The sequence below is a fragment of the Poromitra crassiceps genome, assembly GCF_964638095.1.
Source record: "Poromitra crassiceps genome assembly, chromosome: 14".
Classification (NCBI taxonomy): Eukaryota; Metazoa; Chordata; class Actinopteri; order Beryciformes; family Melamphaidae; genus Poromitra; species Poromitra crassiceps.
The window spans coordinates 15,095,696-15,107,905 of record NC_139633.1 but is presented as its reverse complement, the minus strand read 5'-3'; the positions used below and the strand labels follow the sequence as shown (position 1 = coordinate 15,107,905).

The 12,210-nt window shown below is 43.0% G+C and overlaps 1 protein-coding gene across 1 annotated transcript in view; it reads right to left on the bottom strand.

Moving 5' to 3' along the window:
* Window positions 1-12,210, bottom strand: part of LOC310788810 (CUB and sushi domain-containing protein 1) — a gene marked incomplete at its 3' end in the record, with an annotated part of 351,287 nt that overhangs the window by 146,966 nt on the left and 192,111 nt on the right. Inside the window, 6 exon segments of the mRNA XM_083650384.1 lie at window positions 620-758; window positions 2,167-2,239; window positions 2,394-2,515; window positions 9,275-9,415; window positions 9,961-10,146; window positions 10,286-10,468. Coding sequence (XP_083506510.1) covers window positions 620-758; window positions 2,167-2,239; window positions 2,394-2,515; window positions 9,275-9,415; window positions 9,961-10,146; window positions 10,286-10,468 — 844 coding nt within the window.

Below are 12,210 nucleotides of genomic sequence, written 5' to 3'. Positions count from 1 at the left end.
AAACTCAATAGACAAATCAACTCCCTCCATATCTACATAAGCTAGGGTGACCAGACGTCCCGAAAAACCTGCGACAGTCCCGAATTACAATCACTTGTCCCGGGATCCCGAATCCTCTCCTGTTTGTGCCGAAAATGAACTGCTATATAGTAATAGATAATATTATGAACAAGCTGCTGGACTGTGTATGCTGAGATTCACTTACTTGAAGGCAGAAATGCTGTAGACACCTGACTTGGTGACACAGTACAGTAACGTTAATCTTGAAAAATGCGGCACTGAACGTAGCCAATTGTCTTTTGGAGCGCTGCCAAATTATCAGGAATAATTAGCTATAGCTAATAATAACATAATGCGTGGCCATGGAGATAGGCACAAGGGTCAATGAGCTGCTGCTGTTTAAAACTAGATGACACAGACTACAGCATCCACTGCGGGAGGAGTTTGTGATATATATATATATATATATATATATACAGTATATATATATATATATATATATATATATATAATGTGTTTGTAAGCTCCTACTGTACAGCTTAATGTCAATCTTAGCTGCTCCCTGTCTCGGATCTCACTCATTCTCATCTGCTCACCCTAACATGAGCAAACATCTCACCTATCAAAGTGGATCTTCACAGCATGTTCTGGTTGTGCTTCAATCACCCACTGGCAGTTGAGAGAGTCTCTGTAGAACGACGGCCAGCCAGGAGACAGCAGAACGCCGGTGGGAGCTGTGAGATGGCCTCCGCACGGCGCTATGGAACAGAGAGATCACAGGGAGAGACATACATCACTTTTGTGCGGTGGTGTTACAGCACAAGGCAGCGCGCCGCTCACTCACACCTCCTCTACAGCAGCTAGCAGATTATTCATCTGCTCAATTTCACTCTGCCTCTCTGCTCATATTTCATACATATTCCATGCAAAAGAACATTAGCTTCAGACTTACTGTACACCCATGCAGGACCAACACCAAGTGCTACAAAAAAATATTTGTGACATTTCAAAAACGTCTAAAATAATGATAGTATTGTAGAGTAGGGCTGCATGATTATGGTCAAAAGGATAATCACGGTTATTTTTTTAATCAATATTGAGATTACAATTAGTTAACACGATTACTCTTTGACTTTGGGGACATCATGAGTTTATTGAACTTAAAAAATTAAAATAACACTGGACTTATTTGAACTGTCATCTTCTACCAAGGAAGGTTGAAACACAAACAAACAAACTCCATCCAGCCATGTACGTATATAGTCACGACTCACGACATGTCCATTCACTGCAATGGACCAGTTTTTTACTCTCAAGAGTTCCAGGAAGTAAGGTTCTGGATTAAGCAACACTGTCGAGTTGCAGCAAAATTTGTTTGACAGTTTGTGTTGTACTTTGAAAGTTTTATTTTATTTTTTTAATTAAATTGTAGATTATCAGCTTTATTTTAGCATTCAAAATAGTGCGAGACCCCTTCCTGGCTGTTCATTGGCTAATGAGTCACGCATTTTGGTCCTCCGCTGACACCACTCTCTCTCTCAATTGCTCTTCTGGAAAGGATATGAAAAAAGCCATGCAAATGAGGCTGATGGCTATCAGCCACCTTCAATATTTTTTTGAAATAATATATAATGGCACGTCCACTGTCCTTTTTATTATAATAACGTCCCACATTATTAGCTTCATCTGCATGCTATGGATGCATATTTCAGTATCAGTTTCTGCATGCAGTGAATGTACGTCCTCCCTGAATGAGCTTCAGCACAACTTGTGCCAATCTCATTTCAGGTGATTGTGGAGAGCGAGAGAGGATGTGTGCAAACAGGCTGAGTAAGATAGCAGAGAGGCTGCAGGCTGAAGCAATTAGAGGCGGGAATCTATACATTGTCTAAGCTTCAGCAAAGGCAGCATGGGCCTGCCAGTTTCAAGCTTAGTCACCTCATATTTGTAAGCAGGAAAGTTAGCAAAATGTCACAGTTTCAAGTGAACATTATTACATGCACCTGCCCACTGGTGTGTGTGTGTGTGTGTGTGTGTGTGTGTGTGTGTGTGTGTGTGTGTGTGTGTGTGTGTGTGTGTGTGTGTGTGTGTGTGTGTGTGTGTGTGTGTGTGTGTGTGTGCGTGTGTGTGTGTGTGTGTGTGTGTGTGTGCGTGCGTGTACTGTACCTTCACAGCGTGGGACGGCAGCAGACCAAATAACGTTTCCTTCTTGGATGATGCAAGTCACCTGGTCTGACCCCTGGAAGACGGCAATAATAGTATGAACATATATTTTGGTTATTTTAAAATCTATACTACTAATACCAATACTACTAGTAATAATAATACAAATACCAATAATACTAATACTTATCATAACAGTCATTTTAAATAATCAGAGATCTGTTTGTTACCTGCGTCCTAATGAATCCTTGATCACAGCGGAAGGCCACAGAGCTGCCCAGCACGAACTGGTCTCCAAACCTTTGACCGTTAACAGGAACCCCTGGGTCATGACATTCATTCTGACCAAACGCTACAGAGAGAAAAGAGAGGGATCAAAAAGCAGGGAGAATAGTTCAGGTTTGACCACATACATGTAGGTTTTACACTGTGTCTGAAACTGAGTGCAAACTGATTTGGAACTGAAAGAGAAGAGAGAAAATATTAAAGAAAAAGAGCAAAACAGAAAATAGGATCTATATAGTGTACTTTAGAATACATGTGCCTGGTACTTCAATCTTCAATGTATGTGCTCAACCTCTTTCTGTTCTTTCTGTTTGGTAGGTGCCTGAGAAAATGCATTTGACAGTGGCTGCTGCCCGAGAGAAAGTATGAAAACCATCGCTGTATCACTGTCACCGAATGTGACATCTCCACTGATATGGAAATATGGGATTGGAATTATCTCCACGTGTATTCAACCCTGTCATGTTTAACTTATATTATCCCCATTCCAGAGATTAACCTGATCCCACCCAGAGCACACACCCAGTGATTGGACACGTCCCAGGTTGATTAGCTGCTGATGGAAAGAAAATGAGAGCGGAGAGAGAGCGAGAGAAAGGGACGGGCATGGGGGAGAGAGAGCGAGCGTGAGAGAGCGAGAGGAAAAGATAGCTACATACGCACAAACACAGACATACATAATGCATACACACATTTCCATACACCTACGTACACATACACAGGTAGACAAAAACGGCCACACAGAAACACAAACAAAAACTTAAGGTTATGAATGTAACCCCGGTTTGATGAATAAGATGAGTGAGGTTCTCACTATGGTAGGATTCCTCCTTACCCCCCCCCCCCCCCCCCCAGACAGAAGTCCTACTTTTTCTCTACACCAATACACAATGTTGGGGTTGGCTTAGTCTAACTGGGAGGAAGCAGCATGGTGGACTTAGCTCTCTCATTGGTGCCGACCATTTCAGTCGGTGCCGGATGGAAATCCCATTCCGCTCCCTGCAAGCTCTGCATTGGCTCCGACCCGCTCTGACTGCGGCTGCGACCATATTTGGATTTCCTTTCCACTCCCCCCTGTGTTGAATCTGTATGCCTCTGCTGCTGTACGTGTTGAATCTGCCGAGCTCAAATGCCTTTGAAACAATAACAGCAGCAGCGCTAGTCGCTAGCTCGTTGCTACACTCTGAAAACGATTGATGTGGATTATGTAATGAAGCAGCCTGCATGGTACGTTCGGTGGATGGCTGTAAACAGCCTTTTTCCCCTCAAGTCCACAATAGAAAGCGTCCCCAGCCAGACTCTCCCAGCCCCTTTGCTGGGAGAGTCTGGCAAGCAAGACTAGGGTTGGCTTGACAGTTGGTAAGGTGGAACCTACCATAGTGAGAACCTCCCGAGCCTTGTGAATATAAACACACGCACATACAAGAGTCATGCGTACACACACACACACACACACACACACACACACACACACACACACACACACACAGAAGAACCATTCACACATACGGTCGACAACACACATGTAAACTCAGGGAGGAGGGAGAGAAGAGACAATGAAAAGAGCGAAAGAGGAGAGAAGACTTGAAATGGGAAGAAGAGAAGATTTGACAAGAAAAGACAAGAAAAAACAAGAAAAGAGGAGACAAGAAGAAAGGAGTGGGGGGGGGGACATTGCTAGCAGGAGGCAACAATCCTCAAAACTCATTTCAGCTCTCACACTCCTTTCCATCACACAACATAATGTGTGTGTGTGTGTGTGTGTGTGTGTGTGTGTGTGTGTGTGTGTGTGTGTGTGTGTGTGTGTGTGTGTGTGTGTGTGTCAGGCAGACAGCGAGAATTAAAAGTGTGTGAGATGAGAGAAGGTTGTGCGCACATACAGACAGAGATGGAGAGAGCTAGAGAAAAGGGGAGTTTGAGAAAGAGAGAGTCAACGAGACAGATAGGAGAGAGTGACCGAGGGAGAAAGAAAAAGAGAGAGAACTACAAGTTGGCTCCAGAGAGAAACAGAGAGATTACCTCTCCGTTTGACACCACACCAGCATAATGAAAATGTGTAAAAATGTAAAAATGCAAGCGCTATAAACGCAAAACCAATGAGGAAATGTTCCATTGGCCACAGTTCAAAATTTTCTCAAGCAGAAACTTTCAACATACAGTATAAATGATCAACTTAAAATAAGAGTCGTGAAAGAAAACTATTCTTGTGGAATCAAAAGTAATCGACACAAGAGTCATCATTAATCAGTCACTTATTACTATCATTTTCCAGCAATGAGTCATTTTCAGGTATTTAGCAATTTGCTTTAATAACTCCAATTACTTTTTGGAGTAATTCGCCCGGCAGTGTCATGTATTTCTCTCCTAAGACCAAGAGCCAAATAAACCAAACAGACGCCCATGCATCAAAGAAAGTTTTGATTGGATATTTATTATTTATAGCTGTGACAAGAAGACGTATTGCTTCCTATGCCATGCTTAAATAATCTAGTTGTTTATTAATATGCCTTCTAATGAGTCAGGTTATTTAAAGATTGTATTCAAATCAAAAACATCAGACGCTGAATAATATATTATTACACACATTGAAGGGTCAAATATCATTTTCCTGGAGGGCATGTGTCTTGTTGGTTGTTAAATCATAAGCCTGCATGACCGTGTGATGTGATTCATTTACAGCCTGAGGTATCAAAGATGACTTGTTTTTGGATTACTAACCTATGAGCCTTTATTCAGCCCACTTTACACTGCGGGTTATTGGAAGACTTGGTTGTTTGGATAATATGAGCATTCTCCTGTAATATAGAGAGCCAAAGTAGTTGAATGTCACTTCCTGCTTCAGCACTGTACCAGAGATTTTCATCCGCCATTTATTTCCCCATAGACATTTCATAAAATGCTTATAAAAAGAGTTTTACTTGTTCAAACCAAACGCTACAGATATATTTAGAAACAGGAGAGATCGCATAACATTTCACTGGGACCAAAACGTAAAAAAAAAAAAACGGGTTTTAAAGAAAATATTTGTTCGATGTTGTTGTTTTTTGTTTTGGTCTGAGTGAAATGTTCTATGGTCTCTCCCGATTCTAAATATATCTGAACCGTTTGGTTTGACCAAGTAAAACTCTTTTTATAAGCATTTTACGAAATGTCTATGGGAAAATAAATGGCGGAAGAAAATCTCTGGTGCAGTGCTGAAGCAGGACGTGACGTTCCACTTTGCCTCTCTATTCTTGCATCTCAAACTTTGGGTTCTGGGCTCACGCCGTGTGCATTTCAGCAGTCTGGGCTTGTGTCTGCACGGCTGCTATTTACAAATTAATATTTCCAGCATGGCCTAGCGCCCTCAGGAGCCCACTTCATTATTCATGTATAGGCATTGTACGTCCTGAAATAGCAGCTCCAAATCACTGCAGATGATGATGATAAAACTATTCAGAGTAGAATCTGAAAAGTGGAGGAGTAATCTGCTGGATTGTGTCACAGTTATGGGCAGGTAATAATCAGTAACAGATTATATTCTGAAAGTAATATACCTCACCCTGATGTTACTACGGTATGTTGGTATCAGACTATATACTACAATGGACTTACTATAGTCTTTACCTCTGGGTCTGACCTACTCCTCAAGTTGTTAGACAGTACTGCCTTGTGTCTCCCGTACGGCGACACGGTCTCCGAAAACGTTATGAAATGAAACTCTGAAATGTAGATTATTAAAGGGCTACTTCGCAGATTTTCTACCAGCTTTGTGTATCATTACAAAGTTGGTAGTATATTATGCAGATGAATAATGTTTAATACACTGAATTATTCCCAATCTGAAATTCCCTCACAAATATAAAGTCTAATCAAGTGTATTTTATTCAGCCGATACATTTTAGCGACTTAGAAGGGTTTAACAACATCATATTAAAGTCAATATTTACACATGGTTCCCATACAGCCTGTAGCATTGGATATTAATTTCTCGTAAAACTAGAAGGACACTCAGAGAGCGCAGACCTAGTAGTACAAAATAGTTTGTGCTAGTATTGCTTGTTCGTGCAACTTGTGCTAATTAGTTCTTCCTTGGGTCACGCGCTACACCTTTCCATGAACAACCGGTGGTGCCGAATACACCCATGGTGGAGGTGATCATAAAAAATAATCATTTCCCCCCCTCTTCTCGACCTACAGTATCTTTGGCTCCCGACTCATAAATTTAGAAACACAGGTCAAGGCGGTTAAACTGTGCATGCTGGTGCCCCAAAGTTCACACCAACAGTTTACAAAATCAAACATTACGAACATAGACAGATACTGTGATGCCCACAGCAACACACATCAACATTCATATTATGCATTAAAATGTTAATAGACCAAATTACTGAAAGAGCGCAAAGATCCCTGAGCTTTTCTAAAGTCCCAATACAGAATAAATGAGCAGACACATTCTAATTACACTCTTTGAGAAGTCGTTTGACAACAAACACCTTGTTACTTTTGAATAAAAGAACATTGATGCAGATCTATACGTTTTTAGACCAACCCATTCTCACCCCCAACTCGTCAAGGTCGACATCGAAGGTCAAGCCTTCCCCTGGAGCCCCCCACCATATAAACAGTAACCCCAACCAAGTGGCTACCAGTGCCTAAACCCCGCCCCTCCCCCCCACACCTAACCCTAACTTAAGGCCTAAACATGGTCGTCCGTCCGCCTCGAATTGGAGCCGTCTCGCCGTCTGGCGGCGCCAGCGAGCCCTACATGCTCGGACGCCACTACACCCTCCCTCCTCCCACCCCCCTCCTCCTGTGGAAGCTCCGTGTGAAAATGGCGGAGATTGTGTGCCAGGCAATGCAATCTGGGCAATGCAATGCAATCTGGGAACCCAGAGTCGATTTTTATTTGAAAAATAGACTCTGGCACAGCCCTACCATTCCTCCCGGCTTCCTGTACAGCGTGCCTCTCCTCGTTAACGTGATCCTTTTCCGCGTCCGTTTCGGCTATTCACTAATAACGTTAACGCATAAACACACTGCATAAAAGACGTCAACTCGTCTTACAACAACAGTGGAAAGTTATTGGAAAGTCACGGTGCAAGTTGCTATTTAGACTGTAAACAGTGGAGCACGGACGCGGAAAAGGAAGTGACGGTGGCAGGAGAGGCGCGCTGTACAAACGGTGTGGAAAAATGGTAGGGTTCTCCCAGAGTCTATTTTTCAAATCAAAATCGACTCTGGGTTCCCAGATTGCTTTCAATGTTATTAGCCCTTTTTTTTGTTTTATGATTAGGGCAACAACATGTGTTTGTGTTAGGATTAAAAGGTAGGACTTTTATTAAATATACTGTGGCACTTTAGAGGCAAAAATACATTTAGCATTTTAATTGGTCAAATGTCACCTCTCAAGGGAGAGTCGGAGGCAAGGTCATGTGGGAGTAAGTGTGTGAAATGGTGCAAAACGCAGGGGAATCACAGAGAATTAATCACAATCAGCCAGCCAGAACATGTTCAACTCGGAGCAGATGAACATAGCACCAGTCGTCCATTTCAGCACCAACAATGGGTCATGCTTAACTAAGTACGTGAAAACAGATGAGCGGTAAACAGAAGTAATCAAGCTCAATGTGAACTATAAACTCAGGCCAGATGATGGATGTATGGATGCACAAGTATTATTGTTTTGCTGAGCGTAAAATGATGGATTTACAGTGTATTAAACCTTACATCTTTACATTTGAATGGACTGTAATTGATGGTACAATAGCAGCAGCTAAATCACACTTCAAGCTAGTCACTGAAATCCTAAAGGAAACAATGGGCCATATCTTACGCTTAAGTGCAAGTGCAAAAGCCAACCGTTACGAACCACATAGACAACACACGGGCGAGGATAAACTCCAGGCACAGTTGAAGACGCAAGTGCACTCTGTTCCGTTTCCGAGCGCGGAAGAAATGTTGTAATGTGAAAGTTGACCAGCGGGGGAGAGGAGAGGGGAGGGGGGGGCAATCGTTCCCGGGTGCAGAACGGAACCAAAGCAATCGTTCCCAGTGAGAAAGCAGCCTTAATTACCACTGCGACAGTACATCAAAGGATGTGTTCCAGATTTTGAGTGCTAAAAACTAGCAAAGATTTGCACTGGCACTTTGGCGTAAGATATGGCCCCATGACAATGAGTTTGGAAATGATAGAGAAACATTTAACTAACGCATTAGACTTTAACTAAGCCCATTAGATTTTAGTAGACTAAAATTGTATGATATTTAGTCAACTAAAACTAGACTAAAATGAAAGCTTTTCAGATGAATGAAATAGGACTAAAACTAAATGGCATTTTAGTCAAAAAACTATGACTAAAACTATCAAAATGAGGTGTAGCAGCTGATGTTTTAATCCCTTGCCAGTGTTACAGTGATCCGACGTCATGACCCTCACATAGGAGGAACATATGACAAACCTACATTAGCATCAAAGCTGTCAAATATGCCTTGATATACAGATACAGTATCAGGTACATGTACATCACGAGGGAAATAAATCTGACTTTATTGTGACACCTCGATGGTACTGCGCATACTAAATACATACATCAATAATTCAAATTGACGAGTGGAAAGATGTTCCATCCATCTATCCACTCGTCAATTTGGCAGACTGCAAGATAGATAGATACTGTAGACAGATATATTAGATAGATAGATAGATAGATAGATAGATAGATAGATAGATAGATAGATAGATAGATAGATAGATACTGTAGATAGATAGATAGATAGATAGATAGATAGATAGATAGATAGATAGATAGATAGATAGATAGATAGATAGATAGATGCCACATACTAGTGTAGCTGATATTGAAGCCTTTCCCCGTATTGGAGTGATCGGATTGAAACTCCAGCCTCATGATGTGTCCGTTGGAGGCGATCTGTGATGGGACGTCTTTACCGGAGAACGTCCCGAACGTGGTCGGCTCAGAAACACCTACGAAGAGAGTTCAGAAAAGTCCTTCAATTAAGACTTTTTTGTTGTTGTTTTTATTATCTACTTGGATAATATTATGAGGGTGCTTCGAAGGACAAGGACTTCTGAAAAGCAAAATACCAATTACCTCAAGAGAGGTATTACATACATTATTAATATGACACTTAATTTTAATCTGCAGGGCGTCCGGGTAGTGCAGTGTGTGCGCGCGGTTGATTCCCTGTCTACCAACACGTGGGTCGTAGATTCGAGACCCTCGTGTTACCTCCAGCTTGTTCGGGCATCCATAGAGGCACAATTGGCTGTGTCTGCGGGTGGGAAGCTGGATTAAGGGTATGTGTCCTCACTCCTCATAGTTACCACTACTGTAATACAGAATCAATTGAAACGTTTTGTCCAGATAAAGCAGCCTCTGAAATACATCCATATGTTAGAGACGGAGGATGATGAACTTGAAGTCCTGATTTTCTTGCCAAACTGTAAATATAATTTTGGAAATGAAGTTAAATACTCAAAAATACAACAACATATCAAGACGTAACTACCTTCATCTTTGACCACCAGCCAGTCGAACTGCGGTTCCAGCTCAAAGTCGGAGAAGAGGAGATGGATGCGGCTCCCTGGTTCAGAGATGATCAGCCACACACAGTTCAGGTTGTTCCCATATTCCTCTGGGTAGTTAGGGGACAAGATGGTTCCTGATGGAGCCGTGAAGTTGAAGAAACACGAGACTACGAGGAGAAGGGGGATAGACAGATAGATAGATAGATAGATGGAGAAAGAAGGTTAAAAGAGACGCAGAGCAATAAGAAAGAAAGAAAGAAAGATAGAAAGAAAGAGCTAAGAGTAAGAGAGTAAGCATATACTTACAGACGCAGCTTGGTTTGTTGCCAGACCACTGGTTGTTGTGCTGGCATGTGATGCTCCTCTCTCCCACCAGTTCAAAAGCCGATTGGCAAGAAAAGGCCAACAAGTCGCCATGGAGAAAACGATCACCGCTACGGCGGCCAAAAACCGGCACCCCAGGATCGCCACAGCCTCCCCGATCAATCTCTGGAACACACACACACACACACACGCACGTCACACGCACACGCACACACACACACACACACACACAAGCACACGCAGAGACGGCCATGTTTTCCTGCTGGCAATTAATGTCAACATGTGACATGATGACATCTAGATAGTCTACAGTGAGGCAGGGGAATAACTGAAATATAATTTGCCTGGTTTCACCACCTGTGTGGGATTAGATTAAGATTTCGATTAGATTAAAGCAGACGAGGACATGTTCGTCTTTATTGGACAGGACATGCTTGTAAGCGTTTCTTATCATACGCACACCACAACCTATACGGCAGCCAAGTACACGCACACGCACACGCACACACACACACACACACACACACACACACACACACACACACACACACACACACAGTCCTTGGTGGCCGCAAAATATGTCTTCTGCCTTTTCACCCAATCAAGGAGGACAGCAGGAGCAGTGGGCAGCTCTTAGTACAGCGCCCTCCGGAGGACAGCCTGTCATCGCTGGTCAAATGATTTATTCTTGCATGTTTTTAGAGGGGGTTCTTCTCTGGGGGAAACCCCAGGGGACCACAGGGAGAACATGCAAACTCCACACACAGTCAGTATATTTCCTGCTTTTTGTGTGTGTGGCTGTGTGCTTCACCAATCACATCCCTGCAATGCATTTGGCAACAACTCAGTGCGGCTGATGCCAATGCACACATACATCTGTGCTACTAACGGTGGTTGTCTATTCCAGAGTGTGATCCCAGCGTGGCCCAGCAGGGGCAGTCTGTCAGTGGATCTTTGCTCTCTCTAAGGCCATGTTCACATTACAGGCAAATCTGATTTGCTAATCATCATTATCTTGATTGGTTTCCCAAATCTGATTTGGGAGTGTGTCCACACTGCCACAAATCTGATTCTCAAGTCGGATCTGTGTGCCCAGACCTAAACAGCCTATCTGCATGGGTTGCTATGGTAACGACGTGGGCATCAGTAAATACGTACGTTGGTGACGTGGTTTTCCTGCGCAGAAGCATTTGATGACGAGTTGCGAGTGACGTTCAAATCAGATTTGGTGGATCTGCGCGTCCGCACTGAAGTCACATCAGTCGAAAGCTAGTCTCTTAGAACAGACGAGTTGGCTTCCGCACTTTTCAAATGCTTCCGCCATACCGTCTGTACTTCGTGGGGGAGAATCATGCACCAACCGGAATGGGAAGCAGAAAGGCGGGTCTTCCGCTCATTAGTCCAATCAGAAAGCAGAAAGGCGGGTCTTCCGCTCATTAGTCCAATCAGAATCCAATATGCCGCATTCGCGGAACTCGGGGCTTGTCGTGATTGGTCGGATTCCGTCAAACTTCCTTCTGGTCTGAAGGTTTTTTCCCCAACTTCCTTGTGCATGTTCTGGGGGTGTAATGTACAGACTGTATAGCTGCACTCGCCGGATGTAGATGAGACAGTCTGTTTTAAGAGACTAGTCGAAAGCAGATTGGAAACTACCTCCATATGTGGTTTGGCACAAGTGACACAAATCAGACTTGGAGCGTCCAGACTCATAAAACCAATCTGGATAAAGTCATTAATAGGTCACTAAAGTTGACAAATCAGATTTGGCCTCCTAGTCTGAACATGGCCTAAGAGCCAACCCACCCAGCTTCCAGTTCACTGTCAAATGAGTGTGATGTCACCTGGCGACTTCTAGCAAACAGCCAATAACTTATTTCCATGGAGTGGAGTTGGCAGCGCTGCTGTGT